Source organism: Mangifera indica, chromosome 1, assembly GCF_011075055.1.
Source record: "Mangifera indica cultivar Alphonso chromosome 1, CATAS_Mindica_2.1, whole genome shotgun sequence".
Lineage (NCBI taxonomy): Eukaryota > Viridiplantae > Streptophyta > Magnoliopsida > Sapindales > Anacardiaceae > Mangifera > Mangifera indica.
In genome coordinates this window covers 1,586,719-1,613,601 of record NC_058137.1, presented here as the reverse complement: position 1 = coordinate 1,613,601, position 26,883 = coordinate 1,586,719, and the positions used below count along the sequence as shown (strand labels likewise).

The window sequence follows — 26,883 nt, the reverse complement described above, 5'->3', positions numbered from 1 at the left end:
CTGGTTCCACGAATGGTGTTGGTGTAAAAGCATTAACACCCACAAACGCTCTAGTTCAAACAAACCTTTCGGCTAAAACTATGTGGTCTTGGCAACATAACCATGGACCACTTCCAACTAACAAAGAATTAACAAAGCAAAAGGCAGTCAACCTCTTGTGGCTGCAATTGTTTTGCAAGTTTCTGGATGACCAGTCCCACAAGTCTTATATCAAACAACAGGAAGAAAGTCTTTCTAGAACCAAAAAGTCCAAAACCTCCTTATTTCTATGTGAATTCCCAGAGTTTTGTGACATGCTTGCTGGGTATTTGCTGCTTCCTCTAATGCAGAAAGTCGCAATCGTATACTATCACTCCCTGAGAAAGATATTTTATGTTACAATGTATTGATTTTAACATTTTCTTATGCCAGCAAATTTCAGTTCTTCACAGGGAAAATGTGAAAATGGACAAAAAAAAAAAAAAAGAAAATATCTTTACATGGCTTTTAACCTGCACCACCAGATTCTTCTTCTTTTATTGTCAATTACAGTCCGTTCCATTTATTCACTAGTGTGGCACCTTGTCTTCCTTTGTTCTGTTCTTGACTATGCTGGAAGGAAAAGCTGTGGTGCGAGAGGCAGACATGCCAGAGATTCTGCAGAACCATGTGATGGAGTTAGCATACCACGCCCTTGATCTCCATGAGGTTTCTGATTGTCAATCCATTGCTCATTACATAAAACAGGTTTTATTTTAATCCTTGGAATATTCTTCTGCAGTATTAGCATATATCTAAACATATTTGTTAATGTTTGGTTGCTTTAAGAAAATAATGAGTGAAAAAAGTAGTCACTAGTGGATCAAAAGTGAGTATGTCTGCAGGAAGCAAAATAGAAAGATGATTTTCTTAAAAGAAGAACAAAGCATTGAAAGATCTGAATCACAGACATGATCACCTTTAAGTTATTCTCTAATCTTTCATGTAATCTACTTTGCTTTGTATTGTCAAATAAACTCCCATGATTTACCTAAGCTTTTTACCTTTTAAAATTTGTGTACATAGAGACCAGGTACTAAGCCCTCATAGAGTTCTGATTTCCAGCATTGAATTTCCTCGCAAAGTTTTTTCCCCTTTGAAGTAAAAAGGAAGGGATAAAAAAGAACTATTTCATGTAAATCTCTTTGTGGCACAAAGTTCATATTAACTAAAGATTTATGATGCACTTGTTGAGCTTCTTCACTCAGGAAAATTATATGTTCTGAACTGATATTTATTCACTGACTAACCAGAACTTTGATGAAGCTTATGGACCAGCATGGCATTGTGTGGTGGGAACAGACTTTGGATCCTGCATTACACATCTATGTGGGAGTTTCATTTTCTTCCGCGTGGAGATGATGGAGTTTCTCGTTTTCAAGGATGGCAAGGACTTGGCTGAAAGTAAAGATGAAGCTATTGGAGTGCTGCAAAAATCCAAGAAAAATAATCCATAGAACATATGGTTCAAGCTACAAACACTTATAAGCCCTCCAGGTAATTATGAACATTTGCATATTATCCTTTATCACATACCATATGTATTCATGGATGGAATAGTTTGTGTTTCAACACGGCATCAAAACTGTAGATGATGCTGGCTGGTTTTGAGAAATATATCTGAGAAATTGAAAAGATTTCATTCTATAACTTTCAGCCTCTCTCAGAACATGGCTCAGCCAACTCTAACCAAAAGGAAGAAAGAAAGAAAAAGACATGCAAATGCATGGATCAACCAAGAAAAAAGAATACCCACAAAGAGGCAAACGTTACCTTTTGCTAGGGAGCTGTATAGGTGTAGCCACCATGCACAAGTAGATAATTAGCTCTGTAAGATTCAATAACAAAGTTTCTGTATTGCCAATAAGGAAAACCTAATCTGCATCCTAAGATCTAGATACAACAAATAAGCTGATCCAAACCTCAGGATGCAGATTAAGCTATCCTCACCAATATCATGTCCACAATTAAAATGAGAAACATAAGAAAAAATATGAAACACGGCTATGAAAATTTTCAAGTTGTGTTCCACTTCCAGATGGCTGATAATAGGATTTTATAATACCACATAAAGTGAACATGATTTATTCGCTAAGCTGGGCCTATATAGTGTAAAGGGTTACATATAGTATAAAGCGATGATAAGGTGCTCTCTAGCCTGGAATCATCATTGATTCTGTTCCTCTTAGACCAATCATCTACTAGGATCTCTTTTTACGCAGACAATGATATTTCGATGTTGACCGCTTTTTGAAGATGACTGAGATCTTCTCTTGCTAATTATAAAAGACTCTCTTCCAAATTATTCTCACAGTGTTATAAAATATTTTTATAAAAGATCCCACATCACAGAGATGTTCAGTGTGCTTGAAGCTTCACTCTGTAATTGAAGAATCTGATTTTAAGCTTTCTGAATGCCAAGTTTCTGAAATCTGGTGTCTGAGTATTACAGAAATTGATGTCAAGAGTATGCAAATAGAATTTAAGTTAGGATTATGGATCTCTATCCAGCTAACTATTCCTGAAAGTATTGGAATAGATGCAAAGGCTGCTTATTTTCAAAGGGGCCTGCATGCAGCTTATTCTAAGATGATTGCTTCAAAGGTTCAAAATTATTGTAGTGTTGCATTGCAATAAAGTCATACTTCTGCTTTGTTCATTGGCTACCTGGGCACTCGAAATTAATTTTAGTAGTTCCCCATTACACAACTTGAAATTAAATGGCATCTCAAAGTGCACAATCCCAAAAAAAAGTCCCAATTCAGATATCTGAAGAAGATTTACATTTAAGAAAAAATATATAATTGTGGCATTTTAACTATTTCTCATCACATTTTATTGACAGTTTAGAAGCTTACAAGTTATTTAACAAATCTTATATTATCATTTATAAGCGATGTTGGATATTTATATATATATAATATTTCTCTCGTGTTTTATCGATATAAATTACAATTGGTTTAAATAAGTTTTTTGTAAATATATTGAATCAAAAGGTAAACATGCTAAAAAGAAGCATTAAATCCGTCATGATGCAATTCGGTGAAAATAATTAAAATGGCTTTGAATAATGGAGAAAAAAAAATACCACATCGTTAATAAAGTCATTAATTAATGATATCAAATAATCAATGTCTTTTTTTTTTATTTTGCTTCTATGACTGAAGATCAAAGGAATAAGTTCGGATAATATAACACAAAACTTGTCCTATTTCTAATTTTGAGAATATTAGATATATATGATCATTCTATATCGTTTAAGGATGATAAAACAAGATAGATTAAATAGTTTGTCAACCTAGGTCATACTAAGCCTGCTACAGCCTGCAAACAGAAGAAAGAAACTCTAATCAGCAATAGCATACAAGTTATGCATCAAGAGAGCAAGGCACATAAATTAAATAAATATACAGTCATCTCACCTTTTCTATTGATTTTCTCACCAGACATGCAAGATTTTTAACATTGGCATCAACATTTCTACTCTTGAGAAAATGAGTTTGTTCTTTTACCAAGAAAAAGAATGCAATAAAAGCATCTTCTGGGTCAAGTAGATGCACCTCAAAGTCCACTATGTCTATGGAATTCCTTTCTTCTGAAATTTTCAGAGACTCAAACCATTATCGGTTATACAAAACAAACAACTCCATATTTCAATAAGAGCAATATTATGTGCACTAAGTTCAAAGTACCCAATAAGATAGTAGATGATGTGTCATCATATCATTAAATATTTTTTTATCTTTAATTCAAAATCAATCACTCAATCATATGATGATATATTATTTGAATACTTAATTGTATACTCAAAACTAGATAAATATAGTATTATTGTTCCAAGAAATAAATAAATAAACTTGATATATAATTCTCTTACCTTTGGCAATGTCTTCAGAGTATCTATATGTGTTTCTCAGAATCCAAGCAATGAGCATTTCAATATCATTGACAATACCTTTAATACTTAAAAACTTTGTTTCTTTTGCCAGAAAGTACACAAAATCTGCAATAGCCTCTTGTGGATCAAACACATCCACCTTAAAGGTCTTGATATTGCCAGGATACTTGACTACTGAAATTTTTACTAATTAGCAGTTAAAAAGGATTCCATAAACTTCAATGAAAATTGTTAAAAAATAATACAAAAAAATTCACCGGAAATTGTTATATTGGATTCCCAGTACTTGGAGCGAGCTTCCAAGAATGCAGAACTTTCAATTATGTTTTTCCAAAGTTTACAGACATTCTTATAAGGAGCAAGATTTTCAGGAACTCTGACCAGTATTTGAAATATTACGTCACTGTGAAGATATGGCTTTGGCTTAAAGTTGATGCAGTTCATTCTCCCTTGATTGCTCTTGTTCCTCTTCATGTTTCAGTAAAAAAGCACAAATTTTTTACAGCAGACTTATGAATCAATGCCCACTTTGGCATGGACTTATAAATCAAATTTGTTTTTCAAATAGAAGACTAATGAATCTTTGCTCCATGTTAAAAGGAAAACTGTAAATTGCATAATCCTATACAAATAGGAATTATATGATAAAATCCTTGTGACGTATGGAGTCCTAATTTCAGAAAGCAAGAAAAGATATCAGTCCTAGTCCTAAGAGTTACAATTTTGGTTAAATTTAAAATAAAAATGATTTTATTAGATACAACTACTATTTAAATAGTTTTATCTTAATGTTCTCAAGCAATGTGGGATGAGAGATTTGCATCTTTTCCGTGCTTTGTCAAAGTGGAATTTGCATAATAAAATTATCATAATAACAGACTATATATCTAAAATGAGTCAAACTATTGAACAAAGATATTATAAATTAAACAGTTAAATTTATAATTTTTCTAGTAGCAAGTTCATCAATCTTGGGATCCTATTTGGAAGCTCTAAGTGGGAAACTTTATTCAGCTTGTGCAAGAAGAGAAATGCCACTTGTCCCCTCTGAAACCAAGGAAGAGCAGAACGTTGGAAAAGCATTGTTAAACAATTGCCTAAAATACCAGAGGATGCAAATCAGACAAGTAGAAAATGAAAGGAATTTGTCAGATTGCATATCTTTACGCAGGAAGAGAATCAACTTAAAAAAGAATGAACCAAACTTTCTTTCTTGTCCACATTCTTAAATTAGCAACTTCAGCTTCCGATATGACAAGAAATCAATATTAAATTTTATGAGGGCATCAAATCCTACTAATTAGAATGGGAACATATGGGCATCCAGATGCTGCCAAGGTAAGCTATAACTGTATTCAAATAAACACCAACATCAGGCCATAAGAAGATTAATTTCCAAGAGGGAGCCGCACGCCATATTTAGTTCATGATTTTCTTTGAACATGTTGAGTTCCTGTAACATAAGCAAGGTGTTCGCGCTGATCTGCTTATGAATTTGGTCCAGGCTCTAGTCATAATTTTGGTGTTCATGTAGTCTTCTTAAATCCAAAACTGAAACCAAATATGATATTAACAGCGCACAGAAAGATAGTGGAGATTGCATAATTGTATCATAATCAGAATCTTACTATGAAACAGACAGTTTTCCTATAGACTTACTATTTATAGATGGCACCCTGCCTGGGAATCTGATCTAATGATAAACACTTCCCCAGGGGCTCATGATTCCCAGATGATTAAAGTTCGACATCTCCAGTATATTAAATTAAAGATTCTTAAGAATAGAAGTGACAAGTTAATTTATAATGAAAATCTCAAGTGCATAACTGCATATTAGTTAATCTCTTCGGTTAGCCGCCATCAGCTTGGCTTCAATTTGTAGCATTTTCTATTCTCTAATCTTTTCACAATTGAATCAAAACACCTTATAATATCGCAGAAACAGCCTTTACCAGAATCATTTGGTGAAAGTTCTCCCTTGCGTTAGCATATATTCTGCTGTTTATTATCCGGAACACTATCTTCTCCTAAAGCTCAAATGACAAAAATGTAGGATACATATATTTCTAACCCTGCTTCCTTTATCTAGAACAAAAACCCTAGTAATCTTTTCATCAAAATCAAATAGTTTACAGGTGGTAAACACCCATACCTCCCAAATGTAGGAATTGAATAAGTTACAAAGCCATTAAGTTGACATGTTCAACAATGAAATGCATATATCTAAGGTCACTACAGATTTCAATATGTTGAAACTGGATGGTGTTGATATGACTCTCACAATGCTTCGCTATCTATACATAACAAATAAGAAGTTATCTCGCAGTGGCAACGACAAAATTTACCACCATGGAAATTCTCTAGCAATGCAACATAGTGGACATCTCTGCTACTACTTGACTTGTATCTTTAAACAACTGATTGTCATTCTTCTTCTTTCATGTTGAAAGCCTAACAATTAAACAACCTCATGGGAAGTTTTATGGCAGTATATATAGGAAACCGGAATATTATCAATTAGTGGTGGAGATGCTTGATAGAAGCATTTTCAATGTCTCATACGTCATGAAAGCTATGCCAACACCTGGAACCACCTTAGAGTATTCTGGCAAAATTCCTCTATACAAGCCTCGCAAGCCTTCAGATCTGACTATGTGACCTAATGTCCCAAACAACCCAGTGTTATAGACACGAGCTCGGCCACCAGCCCCTTCCAACTGCATCCTTCTTCTCACAAGATCAAGAGGAAATGTTGCTACAAATTATCAAAAGGATAGAGTCATACAGAGAATGGAAATATATAAATAAATAGTTCACTGCATATTATAATCTTATCAATTCAGGCAGGTTATGACAAAAAAAGAAAAAACAACAGCAATGCTCAATTCTCCACTTATAACTAGCTCAATAATTTCATCCCAAGTTCCCAGCAGAAATTGTCCACACATCACTAGCTCGATTATTAGCAAATAGAACCCTCATTCATACAAGGAAAGTCAAACAATTCCGCTGGACAGATCTAACCATGACATTGCCTCAGAACTCAGAACCTTAAATGTCATGTATCTAAAATATATTTGTTAACATTACCAACTTCAAAGTGATTTGTTTGTCTCTAAATTTGGTAATTACACGTGGAAAAGTCAAAAATATATCTTCCATACCACATCATCAATGCACCCAGCCAATGAGTGTATGCCATCTTTCATCGATTTTAATAAGCAACATTATTGGTAATTTTTTAAAAATAATTATCCATGTGATACAGTTTTATTGGCTTACTGCATATGATGTCGTATTGCCAAATATACTATAAACTCTCTACCAAAATATATATGGTATGAATAACTTAAATTTTGTAAAATTGAGAAATACCTCCAACCAAAACTAGGTGCAAAGTGTGCCACTCTATTTGCTTCTTAACACACAAAAGCATATCAATCAGTCAAACACATAACTATAACTAACATTAAAAGACTTAGCAGGTATACTTCCCTCACTGAAGTTTCAATTCAAGTCCCTGACTTTAAAATCACGGACAGATTTATCTGCTTCTGATTTTCAACGATATTGACAGGGGATTACAAGCATAATAATTGAAAGCACAGAAAGTGTCATCAACGTTAATCACATATTCAAGACTGGAAGTAAAGGAACAATCAAGTTGAATGGTAGGTCAAAAATCACTCACCTGTCGATGATGCAATGCCTGAAAGACTACCACAAGCAAGACTGACCATGACATTAGAATCATTGGGCCTGACATCAATTTTATAAAAAAGTTTACTACATATTTCAACTTATGCACCACAAACATGTGACAATTCACAAAAAGAGCACATAACATGACCCCAGTTTAAAGGATTTCTTACCTTTGAGACTGCCAGAAAGATCTGAGAGACTCATAAACAGAAAAACTTATTGCTATGCTAGGTCCAACAACCTGCTCCATATGGAATAAAGAACAACTATTAAAGTCTATAAAGAGAAGCTGTAGAAATATAAAAAAAAGAACATTAATAGATACCAATAGAGTCACTCCGAGTCCCTTATACAAGCCCAAAAATCCTTCTTCTCTGCAAATGGTATTAAATGAATGCCAAATACCTTTGTAGTACATCGTTTGTCTCTGCAGAGTACCAAAACCAATGGAGTTAACAGTATTAAAATTAAAAGCACATACACATAAGAAAACCAAACCTATTGAACTTATGAGGAATGATAAATCTCAGGACAATCTAAAGCCCCCTCCCCCAATAAAAAATTCTTATCTCATCAATATTATGATGATGTTACCTGTGCTGCAAGGCGTGTCCTTACAAGATCCAGTGGATACGTAGCAGATGCAGCAGTAATTCCTGCTAACCCACCACCTACAAAGTGCACACAAGATCCAGCACTTGTACTTATATTATGATTTTCTAAGCCCATAACCGACTGCAACAACTACAGAGAGTAGAAGGGAGATATGATAAGGAAATTGCAAGCATATACATTTCAGCGCCTAAATAAGAGATATCCAAGAAAGTGGTGCACTGACATTTTTGTAACGCTCATAAGCATAGAAACTGACAGAAGAGTAAGGAAGTCGGTGCGCAATGGTAACCAGATTTCCCTTCCAAAATGCTCTGAACCCTTCTTCATTAACAATACGAGAAGCCTCACGCCATATACTAGTCTTGCTCAATGTTGCAACATCAGAGTGCATACCTTGCACCTAACAAACATAACACAAGCAGTAAAAAAAAATCTACAATTTCATTAAAGGGATTTTTTAAAAAATCAAAGGCCGGAAAAAATATAAAATATATATATAAAATAGCTTGCATTATATTTTTGAGTTACATAAACCCTAAAGCTAAAACCCAATGACTAGATTTCTATCAGGTCTGTATTCCTTGAAGCTCCGCCTTGGAGCAGTCCTAACTAAAATTACGGCTTGAATTTCACTGAAACAAACATAACAGCATTTCTCACTAATTCCTAAAAAAATTTAAAATCAGACCTGAAATAAAATAGTAAGCCGTGCGAGAGGGGCAGTACAGGTCTTGCTAAAAGCACCAGCTATACCACCGGCAAGAAGTTGCTGTACGGCTCCAATCTGCGATTTCTGGTGGTTAAATGGCCGTTGAGGAGCGTTAAGGCTCTGGTGAGACTGATTTTGTTGCTGCGACGGTTGTAAGAATTTTCTGGCACTGACGTCGACAACCGTACCGTGAGCAGTGTTGAAAGCTCTTTGACCTCCATCAACAACCACGCCACCAACTCTGGCTTCCATGTCCTTATGTAAAAATAAAAATCAAATATTTATTGTATGTGAGGGCAGAAAGAAAAGGGAAAAAAAAAGTTTTGGGATTTATCGTTACATGGGTTTTGACAATGGCGGAGAGTTTGAAGAAGAAAGATGTATCGAGGAAAAAACAAAACCCTAGAAGAAGAGCTGCTGGTGGCTTAGGGTTTCTTTGTGGTTTACTGCGTTGTGTTGTTTCTGCACGCATTCAGAATATATTTTTCCAGCGTGCTTTTGAACGTAATTGATTATTGTTTTATTTTTCTTTCTTATTTATTACTTTAAAATGAATTTTATAATTGTTTTAGACTTGGCTCTGTAGAGTTGATATTACCAAATTGTCCATAATGTTGCTACATTTACCACACTTCTAATATATAATTTAAATATATAAATAATTTTAAATTAAAAACAATAAAATAATACAGAAAATATATAATCCATATATCCAAATTATATATACATAATATTACTCTAAGTTTAAATATATGGTCTATTCTTTTTTTTTTTTCTGTCTCTTTAAGATATCACGTTTTCATCCTAGATTTATGTAGTCTTTGCTTCAATTTTCTTCTGAAACTAAATTTGTTGAGAAGAAAAGACTTTGTTGGGTTTGGGGTCTCTGACCACCATGAATTGTGGTTGAGAATCAATTGGGTACACACCCTTTGGCCCATTTACCATACCCCATTTGCCACAAAATTGAGTCAATCGAACTAACCTATATTCAAATTTGATTTGACTCGAATCTACTATTACTATTACTATTAGGGGGTATTTGATTTGGATTTTTTAATATCATTTTGATAATCTATCTTTTATCTTTTTGTTTAGTTTATCAATAATAAAAAATTACAGTAATCTTCTATTACTAATGCTGACGTGACAAATAATATAGACACCTTAGATATTTAAAGATTACCGAGATAATCTTGATTTTATTATAATTATATTATTATTTATTAATTTTTTAAAATAAAAATAAATTTATTTTTAATTAATATGACAAATAATATAAAAAAATTTTAAAAATAATTATATTCAAAGATATTTTAAGTAAAATAATTTACTAGTAATCTTTTATTACTTTTAACCAAACACAATAATTATTTATATCTATCAAATTTTATCAAACATTATAATTATTTATACCTAATAATCTTCTAAATAATCTATCTTCAAAGTAATCTTTCTATTTTGATAATAAAATATTACTCAAATCAAACGTCCCGTACTGCCATTCTTATGCTTTTATAATTTGGGAGGGAGTACAAATAGAGAAGAAAAAATATATTCTATTTGCAATTATTATGAACCACTCTTCCCACAAGTAACCAAATGCAAATGCTTTAACAATTTGTTCTTTCCACTATATAATATGCCAAATTGCCAATCAACAGATACATAGCCCTCCAAGGCCTTTTCGCTCTGCCACTCACCTCTGCATATCAAGTCTTGAACTGAAGTAATATTCCTAACAACCCTCCAGCTCGGAATCTACCTGAATAATGAATCAGTAAATGATTCTAGCAAATTCAGAAAAACTCCTGAAGATCAGGCTTTAATTGATTACTGAGGAAACCCTCACAAAGCTTTCATTCAAACTGAAAACAACATTCCAAGGCCTCTTTTAACCTTAACTTGCTGGCCTCAAAATGTATCATATTTCTTATCATATGAAATTATAGATTTACAGAAGAATTTTACACCAATCATTTAAGTCATTTGCACCTTTTCTGGGTTGTTGATGTACACTGTAATTTGAATAGCATACCTTCTTATGCCTCTTAGAGCAATCATTTGACCACTCCAGCTTTGTCTTGGCTTCACATCCAGATTCCAATGTAAACACACCTAAGAAAAACTTTGTTAGTCATTCCAATATAATGATGCCTGGACACAGATTTTAGCCTGAAGATATATTCAACCAACGAAATCATGCAGAAGTTGTCCTCCAATAACATCCCTTCCAAAATGCCGATTCTGTGCTTCATAACCACTGAAAACATACCCCTCACTAGTTGCCTCAAGGCCGAGGCCAAAATGTTGAACTGCATTTATAGAAGGATAGGGTTCTGATAAATTGATCCCATGATTCTGATGAAGGCCAAGCGTTAAGGAAACAGTGCTACTGCCACCTCCCATGCTCACACCAACACCAACATGCGGATGGCTCGACAAGCTGTTGTAAGACAAGTTTGGGTTTACCTCGCTTCCAAGAGGAATATCAGGAAATTCATTTCTTGTGCGTTTGGATGGGGTGTCTGGGAACCTTTGGGTGGAGGTGGATGGGTTTTCGGATGGAATTGAGTTTGAGGAAGGTAGATGATCCATTGAACGATCAGCATTTCGCTCCTCTCTTTGGGAAGCTTTTTGAGCTTGCCGTGTTTCCAGCATGTGTATCTCTTCAACCATTGGCTTCCAAAGCCTTACTCTAGCATTGATAAACCAATTAGAAACCTGGTTCACAAGTGCATATCATCAGAAATTGACTGAACTGGGCCCAAAAATTCAGAAGATGGAAATAACTTGCATAATTCACTGAGGAAGATGTTGATGTAAGTATGTGAAATCTTTCAGATATAAATGACTAGAATAATAAATCAACAGCCAAATGATAAAACGCACACCTGGCTCCGTGATAGACCAGTTTGTTTTGCCAACATTAGCTTGTCTGTATCAGTAGGATAACTGTAACACAAAAAACAACAGCCCGGGAGAGCTAAATTACTTGTGTTTCTAAAATGATTTTTTCAAAACTGAAAATTAGATGTTTCCAAGCCAAATTGGGCATAATTCTTTTAAAGGCTACTCTATTTACAAAGAGTAACAGATTTTGCAAGCAAAAATTTCTAGTCGAACAATGCTCAGGGTAAATGCACTTACGGATGAAGGAAGTGTTCAAATAACCATGCCCGGAGAACAGTTACAGCGCGCTCAGGAAGCCCCCTTTGGGGTCGCCAAACAGGCTGGCGTTCAAGGAATCCAGAGTTAGGAACAATTCTCTGGCCATAAAGACTTCTATCACTGCTTCCAAATGGGGGAGCCTCTTCTTTGCCCTGGCTTATTTGAGCTTGAGCCTTATTTGTGAACTGAAGCTGATCTGTAATTGCATTCTTCAAGCATCTGAAATGCTTAGACATAGATTTTAGAGCCAGATTTGCATAGGGAGCTGCATTGCCAAGCCCTGCAACATATTCAAAAGAAGCCACTACTGCTTGCATTTGCTGATAGTATTGTTTATACCTCCTGTAAACCTAAAGAATATAAAAAGAAAAAAAGGTAAAAAATTTATCTACAATTCTAGTCAATGACAAAAGACAAGGAAATATTAGCTTCGCAGGCAACAACAAAAATCTAAAAATCTATAAGCAATAATATTATAAGATTTCATTGTTATATTATAAGTGTGGTAGAAAAGGATGTAGTGTCTTTGCTCTTCAATTATGATAGGATCATATGAATCACTTATTGAAACAGAAAAATAAAAATGAAAATTAACAGTAGAGCAGGGATGCAAATCAAGCTCATAATTAAACCATTTTGGAAAATATCTGAATAAATGCAAAGCATACACTTGGAATGTGATAGGCCTCTCAAGGTCTATACTAGAAGAAGGAAAGGGACAAATAACGAAGAAAAGGATTTGAAGGGAAAAACGGTTATAGGAGAGCCACATGGCAACAGGGGAAAAAAAGGTGGAGTAAATTGGGAAATAATACAGGAATTGTGAGGGTCGTTAAGAGGGGGTTACTGGCACCTTCAACGGCCACAGTTGAGTGAAGTTTAATGTTTTTTCCGGCTCTGTGAGATAAATAAGATTCAGTTTGTTCTCTGATTTGTTTGTGTCTGTGACATTGATAGTGGATTGGTTTGTGTTTGCTGAGTTTTGCCAGTTTTCCAGTGGGATTCTATCAGAATGCAACAGAATTCAAACGGATTATTGATATTGAGCATGCTGCCACGAACTAGATTAAATAACTCAGGTTCACAGGAAAAAAATTATATGAGAAAATTTACCCAAAGAAAGAAAATCATAGTAGTGCCTCTCAACACTCACAACACCAACCTAGATGGCAAACTGTGGTGCACATCTTGAATTTCTTACCCATTTAATATACCCCCCAGCTTTTGATGGAGGAACTGATGAACTATATGTTTACTGAACACTTTACAAAAGCCCATTTTTACTGAGCTTGCGTCATTTTTTTCAGAATCTCACTCGTGTTAGTCTCAGTTAAATTGTTTCTTCAAGGCATGTGCAATCCTTACAAGAAAATCAGCAGCAAAGTTCAACTTCAATACATTACTGTGCAACTAAACATGCTATGGAGATTGGGGATTAGCATCAAAAGAAAAATAATATTCAAGTCCATCAATGAAGAATTAGATTCTTAACAAAGCTAAACATTGATATTAGCATTAAGTTAAATCAATCACAACATGCGACAACTAAATAACTTGAAAGGTTACAGGCTTGTAAACTGGAAAACCAAAAAGGAAAAACACAAACAAATTGATACGAATCAAACCCATCCTAGATCACCCACCCCTATTCAATCAATTAATCAGAAGTCAAGTTTCTCCGAAAAGCTAGGCAAACTAGACATATTGAACAACATTCAAGAAATATGGAATTATATCTGCCCTTGGTAATGTATTATATTTTAGTCAAACTAGACCACTAAGCACCATTAATATTTAGCCTTCGTATAATAAGTTAATTAGATTTACAGGCCACAAGGTGACCCATGCATCAAGAATTCAAAATTGTCTTTGCCTTTAATTTCTTCAGCTTTTAGTCAGAATCTGACAGCTGCTTTTCCCCCCAATATAATACATGAAGTCAAAAGAAAACCAGTAAGATAATTGACATTGAATATTTGTTAGATCTATTAATTGAGTGGCCAATATGTTTGATGAGATTACTTTCCCACTTCAGCATAAAAACAATGTTCAACTAAAAGGAACACACTCCAATAATTAAAGAAAAATAATAATATCCAGTCCTGTAACACCCTTTTCAACTTTTCTCATCACTATGTCAAATTTATACTTAAATAATATCACTAAAGCAGAAATAGCTAATATCAAATTAAACCAAAGCACCATTTCAGCTAAAACTGCCTTCGCTCACAGTTTTTCACTAAATGCACAATGTATCACACAGGGGTCGACAGGGGTCCACTCACAATATCAATTCGTATGTCAAGAAGGAAATGGAGTTGCACATGGAAGAATCATGGCATCTAAAACCTTTGTCTAATTCAATAAAATTATGTGTATCAAGTTTTGAGTACCTAATTGGACACCCAAATTGTGTCATCACGTTATTGCGTGTCAATCACAGACATCATCTAGATACCCAATTGAGTATTCAAAACCAAGTGCATATTGCATTGTTCTACCTAATTATATACATTCTGAGCAGCCAGAATCAGATCTAACTAGATAACGCCGTAAGTCAGAACATGGATTTGAACCGAGGCCAATCCTATTAAAAAGGCGATCACGACGCCTAATGTCGTCACCAATTAGAGCTCTTTCTGTAGTTGTCAGACGCTTTACAACACTAATCTTTGTGCATATATTCTCTCCTATCACCTTTTTAGTTTTTACACAATAAAGATGATTTTGTAATCACCAAGGCCATCGATTCCTCAACCACAAGAATCTAATTCATATAGAACAAACTTGAGGAAGCTATAAATTACACATTTTCTTAATCACTAAAGATAACATGCTTTAAAGCAGCTCAAGCAACACCGTTGATTGCATGCTGGTTCAAGCAGTGACCATCAATCATTTATTTATTGTATAACAGTACAAGTAATAGCTTCTATGATGAAAAATGAGATTCGAGTCATAAAAAAGAGATCTCGAGGGATGATTGAAAATGATAGTTAATGACACTGATCCATGAGAATTTAAAACTAAATGACAAATTAAGCTGCAGAAAAGGAACTAGGAGTAAAGGAAGCAAACCTCGTCGAGCATAGAAAGCAGCCTAGATTTCTTTCTTCTATTCTCGCTACCTTCTCCAACACCAAGCGGATCATCAACAAGTCCACTAGTGCTCAAGTTTAGTATTTGAGGATCCATTAATGAAGAATCAACAGTAACATTTTCAGCGTAAATTCTCTGGCCAACATCGCAAAGCTCCTCCAGCAACTGCTGTGCAGGCTTTAAAAATTTTGATGCTCTTAAAATCGAAGAATAGCCCGTAAATGGTCCGAGCGGGACCAAACTCCTCGATGGCTCATTAGAGGTCGAACCACCACCAACAACAATTCCCGGAACCATATATTCACCGGTGCTGGTAACTTTGTCTCCATAAATTGTGGACCCATATCTTTGAAGATTTAGCTCCAAAGGAAGATTGCTTTGGTGGGCACAGTGAGAAGATAAAGATAAAGATAAGGGTTCGGGTTTAAAGGCAACAACTTCACCACTACCACCATTATAGGACTGATCAAAATCTCTAAGGTTATGGAGGTTATGTGGGGCGTAAAAAAAGGGGTTGTTGTTAATATCTTGAATGGAACTAGGATTCATATTCAAAGAAGATTGAGGATCCAAATAAGGATGATGTGAAGTTGAAGTAGAAGAAGAACCATTAACGATCCCACCAACAAAACCCATCAAATGCACACCTTCATCCTTAACAGCACAAACTGGGTTGGCTTTACCGGGGTCAGCAGAAGCTGAGATTGGATTGTTACCGTGGTGGAAGTCGTGGCCACTGGCGTTGGCACAGTTCAGCAAATCTGAAGAGAGAAGAGAGTGATCGTACAAAGGAAGGAAACCGGTGCAGCCTTGAAGGGTAGCCGTTGATTCAACACAGCCTGAATGGTTCTGAGCCACAATTCTTAGCTTATCTCTTCTGCTTTGTTGTGGGACATGGTAGGGCTCAAAACCCTCCGCCATAAACACAAGGAAAGAAAATAAAAATAAAAAAACTCAACACACTATAGAAGAACAAGAAGAAAAGAGAAAATCCGTTAAAAACTTAAAAAGCGAGAGAGAGAGAGAGAGGTGTATTAAAGAGGATAATAGTGATGGTGAAAGAAAGGGAACAGTGAAAGAGATGTGGTGATGATGAAATGAAGAGTTATAATGTTCTTCAGAGCAGCAAATATGGCAGAGAGAGCGCAGGCTGGCAGAGATACGTGAAGTGAAGAGATCGAGAATCGGAGTATTGGGTGCTCACTTCACGCATCCTAAAAACACACTCTACTTGGAAAACTTTACTACAATCACTCACTCACACACAACACAAACACAAACACAAACACAAGCACAATACATAAACAACAAAATCTTTGTTTCTCTCTCCCTCACTCACTCAAGTCCATCACTTTTTCCATAACAAAGACTCTCTGATGAGCATAGGCTTTCGAGCAACCGGGCCACAACCGGCTATTTCCGGTATTAATTGAACTCAACTGTGTTTCAGATATTTCTGACACGTCTTTTGTGAGGTTTTGTCGCTTTATACATTTTTGGGGTTCATTCGGTTTTTTCTGATTGGATTGAGAGTAAAATTGTTCTTAATTTTAAGCAAGCTGACTGTCTAGTAGTGATTACTAATCTGATGATGACGCACGTGAGAAAACAGGAACAGCTTATGATTCACTTCATACTGAGTGAATGAACAAAAACAAGTTCAAAATCTAATCAAACTTTTGCCCTTCTCTCAACGCTCACTCTTTCTCCCTTAGCTTTTTCAATCTCGCTTTTCCAGGTTTCCTTTTTTCGTCATTTCAGGTGGAGTTCCCAGTAAGCAGTCGTATTTTTTTATATATATGCTTATATTAAAACCCTCGAACGGTCGAATCCGAATCCACTTATGTATAATTTTATATCTTTGAAGAGAATTATTGTATTATTTAATTACCTTCGTATCATTTCTTTCAAACTTATGTTCATCAAATGTAGACCCCTCAGCCAACATTGTTTATGTTCATTTCATTACGAGGTTATCTTCCTTTGTTATGTCTGTCTCAAGCCACGAGTTTCATGCCACTACACTATTTCTTCTACTAAACAAATTTTTTTTTTTTTAAATTAGTAGCTTTTGAAATAGTTTAAAATAATAGAAGTACTCATTCATATTTTAACAAATTAATATTTATATTCATGTTTATATTATTTTTTATACATAAAATATTATAATGTTCTCGAACAAAACTTATGGAAAGCGAGTTTTCATGAGAATTTTTGTAAGTTGTTTTGTTTGAAATATATAAATGATTTTTTATTATTAATTTACCAAAAATGAATTTAATGCATAGAGAGGAAATTACAAACTTGATTATTAATAATAAAACTATGAGTACTCCTTATTGAATATCTGTATAAGATGTATTCTCATATAATTTGATCAAATATATAATAACACATTATATATATATTTATTTATATATGAAAAATACTCAAAATTTGAACTTAATTACAAAGTCATAAATATAAATATTTTTAAGTACTTTTCATATATAACCACAAATTTTAAAATCAAAATAGGTTGAAGGACTATTTTCCATTTAATTTTTAATCTAATCTCAAAATCATATTCATAATAGATGAAAAATCTAAATACTTATCTACAGACTAATTACTATCAAAATGTTCAGTTAGAAACAGGGGTAAAATCATTATTTTACTCCTAAAATCTTAAAATTTATATCATTTTCCCCCCAAGTTTTAAAAACTAACACTTCACCCCATTCTCAAAGTTTAAAAAGTTTAAATTTTACTCCTAGGGTTTGTTTCCCTTATCTGGTCACCACCATTTCAACCAACGATCGATGATTTCCACTCATCTTCTAGATCTAACCATGAAGGATGACAAAGGATGACCACCCACCAAGTCGTCGTTCATCGTCTGAAAGACGTGATAAAAGATGATGCTTCATCATCACTTCTTCTCAATCACTAATTAAATTATCTAAACCATTGGAGATGAAACCTAGAAAAGGAAAAAAGTGAGTTTTTCAAAGTTTAATCATGAAAAAAATTGTTAGTTTTTTAAACTAAAAAGAAAAAATAATAAAAATTTTAAGGTTTTAAAGTTTATGAGTAAAATTATCATTTTACCCCTACCTCTAATTGAAAGTTTTAATAGCAAATAACCTATAAATAAATGTTTAGATTTTTTATCGATATGTTTTTGAAATTATACTAAAACTTGAATGAAAAATTGTGCTTTACCCATAAAATTTTTGTAACTTTAAAGATATGTTTTTCAGTCAATAGATAAGTCCACCCAAACAAGCTGGCAATTAACCGAGGTAACATTATAGTTCATAAAGTCTACAATAAATTGAAATTTGCGAAATTTAATGATTTTATAATCAATGATTTTTGTTGAAGTTGGAATAAAAAAATTTAATTTATCGTGTTGATAAAAGGGTCTTGAAAATGAAGAAATATAGGCATTGACTAAGGTTAGAATTTTAATTTTCTTGTCTAGTGAGTTGGTGATATGTACTGATCAAACAATAACCAACCTCCAACAACCTAATGAGAAAGAGTTGGCACAGTTTTTATTTATTAATGATTTAACTACCTAACCTAATGAGACCTACTTGACTCTCTCTTCATATGGTATATAATTAAGCAATTAATTAAAATTTAATTAAGATTAAGTTGTGATTAGACGTGGATTAGAGCCCTCTCCTGTCCTCAAATCATATCAATTAATTAAGATGTGGGTTAGCTTAATCGTGCACATTTTCCCCATTTAAATTATTTTTAGTATTGCATGGATGGATGGATGGATGGATGGACATAATTGATAATTGGATTCTGAGTTGGAACTATGTTTTTTTTCATACAATAGAAAGGCATCCTTTATTCATCGACACTCCTTTTAATAGCATATTAAAGTAAGCTATCAAAAGTTAAATAAATAGCCTAACTCCACTTTAGAAACACTGTAGAATTGAGGAGAGAAAGATTACAAATCTTGCAGCATGGATTATAGATTGCATGGGTGAATGAAAATCCACGATAGGCAGTCAAAATGGCTCAGCTGCCAATGATTAAATTACTTACAATAAAACTATGTGTATCCACTTTGGGTACGTAAATATATACACATTTATATGTATCATCATATGATTAGATGATTTTGAATTAAGAATAAAACAATAACCAATCATATGATGACACATATGAGTGTGTATATATTTATGTACCCAAAATAGGTACACATAGTATTGCTCAATTACTTATCTTTCTGTTTTCAAATGCCACATTTTCAGCTGTAATTGTTGGTAACATATATTAGTTCCATAATTGTTAAAATTTAAAATTTATATTACATAAAATTAATTAATTTGTATTAAAATTTAATATATCATATTTATATACTACTTATTTTATTCGTTTTTATTAAATATAAATTTTTTTTTGATCTCTAACACCCTCTATCAAGTACAATCATTATAAACTGTTAAGTCGATCATTTGATTTAGTTTATTTTTAAATTTGTGTGTTATTAATTATATTCAAAAATAATTTGGTTTATTAAGTCTGTTATTTGACTTATGCTCTAATACCCATATTAGTAATATATATTAAAGAGTAGAAGAAAAAAAATCTTACATTTAATAAAAATAAATAAAATGAGTAATATATAAATATAGTAGATTAAAACTTAATATAAATTAATAAATTTTGTATAATATATTTTTTTATCTTTATATTTATAGACCTAATATATATTATCAACATCGACGAGAACAAAGCCCATATCTAATTCACCACAACCACCTACAATTGCCCTTAGTCAATACTACTCTTATATATATGAGTTGACTCTATGGGTGCGTTTGGTTGGGAGAATTTATTATTACCTTGGTAATCTATCTTTTATTCTCTTGTTTGGTTTGTCAGTAATAAAAGATTACAGTAATCTTCTATTACCAATACTGACGTGGCAGATAATATAGGTGGTAATCTGATTACCACCTTCAACTTAGGTATTTAAAGATTACTGGGGTAATCTTGAGTTTATTATAGAAAAATTATTATTTATTAATTTTTTGAGATAAAAATAAAATTATTTTTAATTAATATGACAAATAATATAAAAAATATTTAAAAATAATTATATTCAAGGGCATTTAAGTAAAATAATTTACTATTAATCTTTTATTACCTTTAACCAAACACAATAATTATTTATACCTATCAAATTTTATCAAACATAGTAATCATTTATACCTAGTAATTTTATAAGTAATCTATCTTCAAGGTAATATTTCTATTTTAGTAATCAAATATTACCCAAACCAAACGCCCCCTATGAGTTTTTTTTTTTAACCATTAGGTGAGCAAAATTTAATTACTTATTTTATTTTATATTCCGAAACCCTTTTTACTAGTTGAATAAGCAAATTCAAACTATAATAATTGAAGTAATAACTACTATATAAATAAGTTAAAGTTTTACAATTCTAATAAAACTTTATAGATATGATATTTATAATAACACTTTTTTTATGTTCGGTTTTTACCCTTTTTTTATTCTAAAAATGATATTTTTTTCGTTGTCCTACAAATTTTAGATATTAATTTTAATTAGTTAAAGGATACTTTCATTAATTTACGTAATTATATTGTTTGATTAATATTGTTAAACCCCCTATAATTTAATTTTTTTACTTTTCCCCTCTTTCCTCTTCTCTCTCTCCAATTTCCAGTTAACTTTCTAGATTTGGAAATTTTTTTTGCAACTTCTCCTTTTTTTTCCCCTCCCCTTCCTTTTTCCCCTCGTCTTTTTTTTTTTTTCACTTTCTATTTTCCCTCCTCTTTTCTTGTGCTCTACAGCGACTATTATAATTTTTTTTTGGTTGTGATTTTGGATGATTATTTTGTTGTGGTGAGGAGGGTGAAATCACTATGGTTGTTTGTAGTGGCAACGGTGGTGGTTTGTAGGTGCATGATGGGTGCCACTCGTCAACCGTTATGGGTCATGGCATTGACGGTGGGTTGGTTTATGATTCGTAGTGGTGAGTTTGTGGCAAAAATGTAGAGTCAGTGATAGTCGTTCATAAAGCAATTATAGTATGTGGATGGTGGTTGTTGGTGGCGACGGTGGTAGGTATACGGTGTTGGTAGTGATAGTGTGTAAATGTTGTTTGTTTTGACAATTGCAAATATTGATAGTGATGATAATAATATTTGATGATGTTAATGACATCATATAAAATAATGATTTTACTATTAATTTATAATTTTCAATTATTTTAATGTATCGAACTGTCACATTATTAACGAAACTTACAAAAATCAATTATTAGTGGTCTTACTATTTACTATTTTTATCGTTTTCATATGAATAATTTAAGGGTGAGAAAATTTAGTTTTTAAAATTTAAGGGTGGGAACAGAATAAAATAATCTCTCCGCCTGAAATCATTGGGTTACCTGCAGCGGCTGCGCGGACCTTTTACCTAGCTTTTAGTAATTGTTGATTTAAAATAAAGTAGCAAATTTCAATTCAAATCATCTACCAATTCTGGCAAGTCATAATTATCAACGGTTATTGAGAATTCTAATTAAGATATAATCAACATTAAAAAATCATTTCTACCTTCCATTCTCATGTCACATTAAACATGATTTTCCCCGAACCCAATTTTAGTTACAATAAATCATGAAAATGGTAGTTTGAAATTAAGGTTGTATTGGGTCAAGTTACATTGAGAAAGCTTGATTTGAGTTTTTATATGTCAAGTTTAAGTTTAGGTTGATTTGAGAAAGCTTTATTTATTTTTTTTTTTTTGTAGTTGATCAGCTTTTAATTAAGTAGGAGCTCTCTCTAATCCTCTCCATAATTGCGATTGTTGTAAAGCTGGCTACAACTTCTTCGATCCACCATCAATTCCACCTGCCCCACGCACCTGTCTTGTGGTAAGTAACATCACCACTGCCTTTTATTCTTAAAACTTGCATTTTCATCCTCAGATATTTGTTATATTCGGATAATTGAACTCAGTACTCTTTCTTCTTATTTAGTAAATATGAATTGACAGCACATATAAATAAATATTCAAGAGAGATAGTGTCGGAGGCACTTCCACATAAACTTCCATCATTCTCATAATTACTGGAATGATAAAATATTATACCATATAAAAATTAAGTTTTTAATATATAGCTTAATTATCATGACATAAATATAATATTTAACTTTAAGCAATTTGAATAGACCAAAGGATTTATCTTCGTTTAAAGTATGTTAAATTCTTAAGTTTTTATTTTTTAATTTTAAAAATCTTATTTATTCACTCATAAATTGTTAAGTTTATTAATTTTAAAAACAAAATCGTCATTTTATATAAAATATTAAAACTAAACTAAGTTTTTATCTTATTTTTCTCTTTAAATTTAAAAAACTAATATTTTCTTCCTTAAACCAAGTTTTAAAAAATCGCATTTCTCCTTTAAGATCTAGTTTCAATATCCGATCATTCTCTTTGGTATCATCATCAGTCATCTCTTCCTTTCGATGGTTTCCCTTTCTCCGATGGTTTACCTTAACAAGACCTCAACCCCTTCAGTATCGTGCAACGTCAGAGAGATTAAGGTCTCGTTGAGGCAAACTGTAGAAGAAAGGAAAACCATTGTGATGGACAGACGGTTGACGATGACGTTAAAGAGAGTGACTGAATATTGAAACTAAACCCTATGGGAAAAATGTGATTTTTTAAAACTTAGTTTAGGAGAAAAAATTGTTAATTTTTAAAATTTGTGGAAAGGAATGAGATAAAATTTTAAGGGATTAAAGTTTCATTAACTTTAATCGTTTGCGGATAGGTAAATGAAATTTTTAAAATTAAGAGATGAAAACTAAAAAATACAACATATTTTGAGTGAGAATAAGTCCGTTGGCCAATTTAAATATTATATTTAAATTAAACTCAAAGTCATCTAATTCAATGAATTCACAAACTCTTGATTTGATTTGAATATAGAGCAAAACTATGTGTATCCACTTTAGGTACATAAATGTATACATATTCATATGTGTCATCATATGATTGGTTATTATTTTATTCTTAATTCAAAATCATTCAATCACATGATGACATATATAAATGTGTACATATTTGTGTATCTAAAGTGGGTACATATAATTTTATTGTTGAATATAATATCAATAAAACCTTTAAATTTGAAGTTAAATTATAAGTTTTAAAACTGAACTTAAGTTAACAAACTTATCTAAATTCAATCAATACTAAAACTTGAGTCGACCAATTATCAGCATCAATTTCATATGGTCAATAATCAGTTACTATGAAAAGAATAATCAATGAGTATCCACATTTGACACAATTGAAGTACTAGGCAGCATCAATTTCACATCCCTATTTATTCATCAACTACAAACATTTTCATGAAAGCTTTGTACCAATAACGCTGTTATGGCACGTGATGAGATTAGGTCCAAGTTTGGTATGAGACCATAAAACTCACTTGCGCACGTGGCTCCATGTACCCTAATAAAAAAAATTGTATTTAAAAGATTAGTCAAGACTATCCTTTTCATCTAATCAGAAAGCAGTTAAACTACGTGGCTCCTCGTGGCATATCTGCCGACTAATTCGGCGTCAAATCTTTTGCTTGAGAGAGCAAAAGACAGCGCAACACACACATAAGGTTTCAACAACTGCAGCGCCACCACCCCAACTCGCTTAATTTCTGTCTGCGTAATCTTCGTGAGACCTTTATCATACCTGTGCTGCTGTGCACAGCTAAATACAAGAACAAATAAACTACAGATATCTTGAAGGAGACGCCTTTCACTTTGACAATCTTTGTGATCGGAGTCAAGAAGGAAGAGATTTAAAAACTGTTTCGTGGTTTTTAAGTAGAATGGTAGGTTAACCTGGCTAGCCTGCAGATACCAAGAAAGGAAACTGAGGCTGGAGAGCTGGACGAAGGAGCCAATCACTGAAGAAGAAGGGACGTCAAAGAGACAAAAGAGGATATATATATATATATATATATATATATATATATATATATATAATGGTGTCAGTTGCGTGAGAGGGATCCCTTACAGTGTTTCTACATATCGTCAGTTCGTCATGGATGTGACGATTTTGCAGAAGCTCATCGTCACGTTTACCCCCTCCGAGGCTCCTCGAGTGTCCAGCTCAAACTTGATACTCTGATTCGGTCCAGCTCTGCGAGTTCGCGTGGTTAACTACAGCACTCTGCGAGTTCGCGTGGCTAGTTACCGCATTCCGCAAATTCGCGTGCCTAATTACAGCACTCTGGAAATTCGTTGAATATTAATTTTTTTGTATGATAGTTTTATTTTTAAATAAAATAATAAAAATTATAATTAATATATTATTATTTTATAAAATATGATAAACATAATTAAAATTTTAAAATTATATATATTTTAAATATATATTGTATTATAAAATATATATTATTTTATACTATATATTTATTATATTATATTAATTTAATTTAATATATTTTATAATATATATTATTTTATAATTATATTATTTTATGATAAATATTACATTTTAGTTATATTTTATTATACAATAAGATCAGTACATGTATCATCGAATGCCGATAAAGCATAGGTTTGTTCCCACGACCCGCAAGTCCATGTTGGACAATCCCCAGATATCTACCGTTAAATGAGAAATTTGACAAACTATATAATATATTTGTATATATTTGCCCTCTTCTGTCAGCACTCTGAAGGTAGAAAGCTTGCCATGTCTTGTTCGTAACAGAAGTTGTCTTATAGGTCCATGGCTTTGGAAACTAGGTCAGGTAGAGTCGCAAACTCAAGGAACTAGTTTAGTAATAACAAACTAAAGTTCAGATTTTATATTCGAGCCGCGTACAAATTCCAGTCAATAATAATCAAAGTAAGTTGGATTCGTTTGCAGCACTGATGATAATATAGAATAAGGGTTTGTCAATGCGAAGGAAAGAGAGGTCATTGTATGTAAGATTTCTTCCAATATTGCCATCAAATCAGGAAGATACAGTCGCAAGTAGATGAGCAATAAAGATACATTCGCTCCACACAAGATTACAACAAGTTGTGTGTCATTTTCTGCATAAGCTATAGGTAAAGCTTTCAACTTGAAAATGCCAGAAGACCTAAAAAAGTGACAATATTTTCTTTCCGTCTTCTTGCGTTTCACTTTTCACATTTACTTTTTATATATGTCTGGTTTGATCTCAATCACTTTGAAACAGTACGTGGAACGTGTTGATTCTGTGATACAACATGATCCAACAAGTTAAATGTAGAGACATGACTTAACTTTGGTTGTCTTCTTGTTTACTCTTGATAAGATTCCTCGCAAAATCATGTCTGGCACTTCACTTTAGATTCAACTTAATTAATAATTAATTTTACTATATCACTAGTTAATTAATAAAAACTAAACAGTATTCTATTTAGAGATAAGATTTGAGTCTAACTAAATAAAAAGAAAAGCTAACTTAAGTTTGGTTTAAATTCAGAATAACAAATTCAAGTTGGTATAAACAGTTACATCAAAGTACGAAAATACTTACCAATTGAAAAATAATCTTCAGAGAAAAAATTTCATCAAGGCAAGCTATAAAACTGACGGCAATTTCAAGCTAAACTCTAGTTTAACAATTTAATCATGCTTTAGATAAAATTCAATTTATTTTATTTATGTTATGTTTAAAAGTTTATTTAAATCGAAGTTAAATAGAAATTAGTTTAAATCTAAATAAGAGTGAATTTACACTAACTTAAATTTGGCTTATTTAATCTGATGATGAATTTTATTGAAAAAAGAGAAGAAAAATAGTCAATCACGGGGCAAGTTTCGATGTTGACTTTATTCTAAAGTTTATCTTAATAAATTAATTTTTTTAATTTAAATCCGATTTATTTGAATTGAGTAATAAACCAGGTCTGAGCAGGCCTGACTCAAATCTACCCATAATAACTTTATTTGTGCCCTGTCAGGGTCATATTGCGTGTTAGATTAACCAATTTGCGTGGGATCAAACATTTGATGAAGCCTGTTTTAGGGGAAATTGAAATTTTTAGCACTATTTTATTCCGTCTATACAAAATTGCCACCTATCCTAAAGCTTTCACAAATATACCACAACAGTACTCACCTTCCCCAAAATACCCCTCTTTAATCTTTCATGCATAGATTCTCTCTCTTCTTCTCTGCAACTTTTTTCTCTTTTCTTCCTCTTCTTCCAAAGTGATAAAGGAATCACTCTCACTTCTTCTTTATCTTAACAAGCAAAAGCAGGAAATTACTTTGAAGAATTCTTCAGATTAAGAATTCTTCAAAGTAAGGATTTAAAAAAAAAAGATCAACCCACAAAAAAACTCAACCACATCCATTTTATATCTTAGAAGAAATGACCATCAAGAAAGATCATTTAGTAAGATTTAACTGAAAAAAAAATTAACATTTAAAGATTAAAACTGAAAAAAAAAATTTACGATTAACCGAAAAAAAAAGCAAACGTAGGCGTGAAATTCTGGAAATTATTCCTCTGCTGTGTATTTAATATATTACTATATTAATTTTAAATTATTATAATATATTATAATATTATATAATATAATATTATAATAATATATATTATCTTATATTATTATATATAATAATATATAA

General features: G+C 32.5%; 4 protein-coding genes across 8 annotated transcripts; 1 reads left to right on the top strand and 3 right to left on the bottom strand.

Annotated features, from left to right (window-relative positions):
- The first annotated feature begins 510 nt into the window (after positions 1 to 510).
- Positions 511 to 1,668, top strand: LOC123213194 (dynein light chain LC6, flagellar outer arm-like). The gene is made up of 2 exons (XM_044632578.1): positions 511 to 726; positions 1,272 to 1,668. The coding sequence occupies exons 1-2, from the start codon at positions 589 to 591 to the stop codon at positions 1,473 to 1,475; spliced, it is 342 nt and encodes a 113-aa protein (XP_044488513.1). The 5' UTR covers positions 511 to 588; the 3' UTR covers positions 1,476 to 1,668.
- Positions 1,669 to 3,199: 1,531 nt separating this feature from the next.
- LOC123204001 lies at positions 3,200 to 4,514 on the bottom strand. Its single transcript, XM_044620562.1, has 4 exons — positions 4,174 to 4,514; positions 3,896 to 4,090; positions 3,441 to 3,613; positions 3,200 to 3,342 (listed from the first exon to the last, which is right to left on the bottom strand). Exons 1-4 carry the CDS (start codon positions 4,388 to 4,390, stop codon positions 3,322 to 3,324), a joined length of 606 nt encoding a protein of 201 aa, XP_044476497.1. The 5' UTR covers positions 4,391 to 4,514; the 3' UTR covers positions 3,200 to 3,321.
- A 1,488-nt stretch (positions 4,515 to 6,002) lies between these two features.
- Positions 6,003 to 9,458, bottom strand: LOC123229978 (mitochondrial substrate carrier family protein B-like). 3 transcript variants are annotated; one of them, XR_006504991.1, is made up of 9 exons: positions 9,283 to 9,458; positions 8,922 to 9,197; positions 8,457 to 8,633; positions 8,213 to 8,362; positions 7,944 to 8,045; positions 7,789 to 7,859; positions 7,608 to 7,675; positions 7,292 to 7,470; positions 6,541 to 6,671 (listed from the first exon to the last, which is right to left on the bottom strand). XR_006504991.1 is itself a non-coding variant. In XM_044656053.1 (8 exons), exons 1-8 carry the CDS (start codon positions 9,412 to 9,414, stop codon positions 6,430 to 6,432), a joined length of 1,218 nt encoding a protein of 405 aa, XP_044511988.1. In that variant the 5' UTR covers positions 9,415 to 9,457; the 3' UTR covers positions 6,003 to 6,429. The 3 variants fall into 3 exon arrangements, 2 of the variants coding, with proteins under 2 accessions (XP_044511988.1, XP_044511998.1); XM_044656053.1 differs by lacking the exon at positions 7,292 to 7,470 and having other exon boundaries at positions 6,003 to 6,671; positions 9,283 to 9,457; XM_044656063.1 differs by lacking the exon at positions 7,292 to 7,470 and having other exon boundaries at positions 6,003 to 6,671; positions 8,922 to 9,457.
- A 1,023-nt stretch (positions 9,459 to 10,481) lies between these two features.
- LOC123223922 (BEL1-like homeodomain protein 9) lies at positions 10,482 to 16,573 on the bottom strand. 3 transcript variants are annotated; one of them, XR_006503891.1, is made up of 5 exons: positions 15,192 to 16,573; positions 12,093 to 12,463; positions 11,837 to 11,897; positions 10,981 to 11,666; positions 10,482 to 10,707 (listed from the first exon to the last, which is right to left on the bottom strand). XR_006503891.1 is itself a non-coding variant. In XM_044647408.1 (4 exons), exons 1-4 carry the CDS (start codon positions 16,131 to 16,133, stop codon positions 11,130 to 11,132), a joined length of 1,911 nt encoding a protein of 636 aa, XP_044503343.1. In that variant the 5' UTR covers positions 16,134 to 16,573; the 3' UTR covers positions 10,482 to 11,129. The 3 variants fall into 3 exon arrangements, 1 of the variants encoding a protein (XP_044503343.1); XR_006503892.1 differs by having other exon boundaries at positions 10,482 to 10,703; XM_044647408.1 differs by having other exon boundaries at positions 10,482 to 11,666.
- Between the last annotated feature and the right edge of the window lie 10,310 nt (positions 16,574 to 26,883).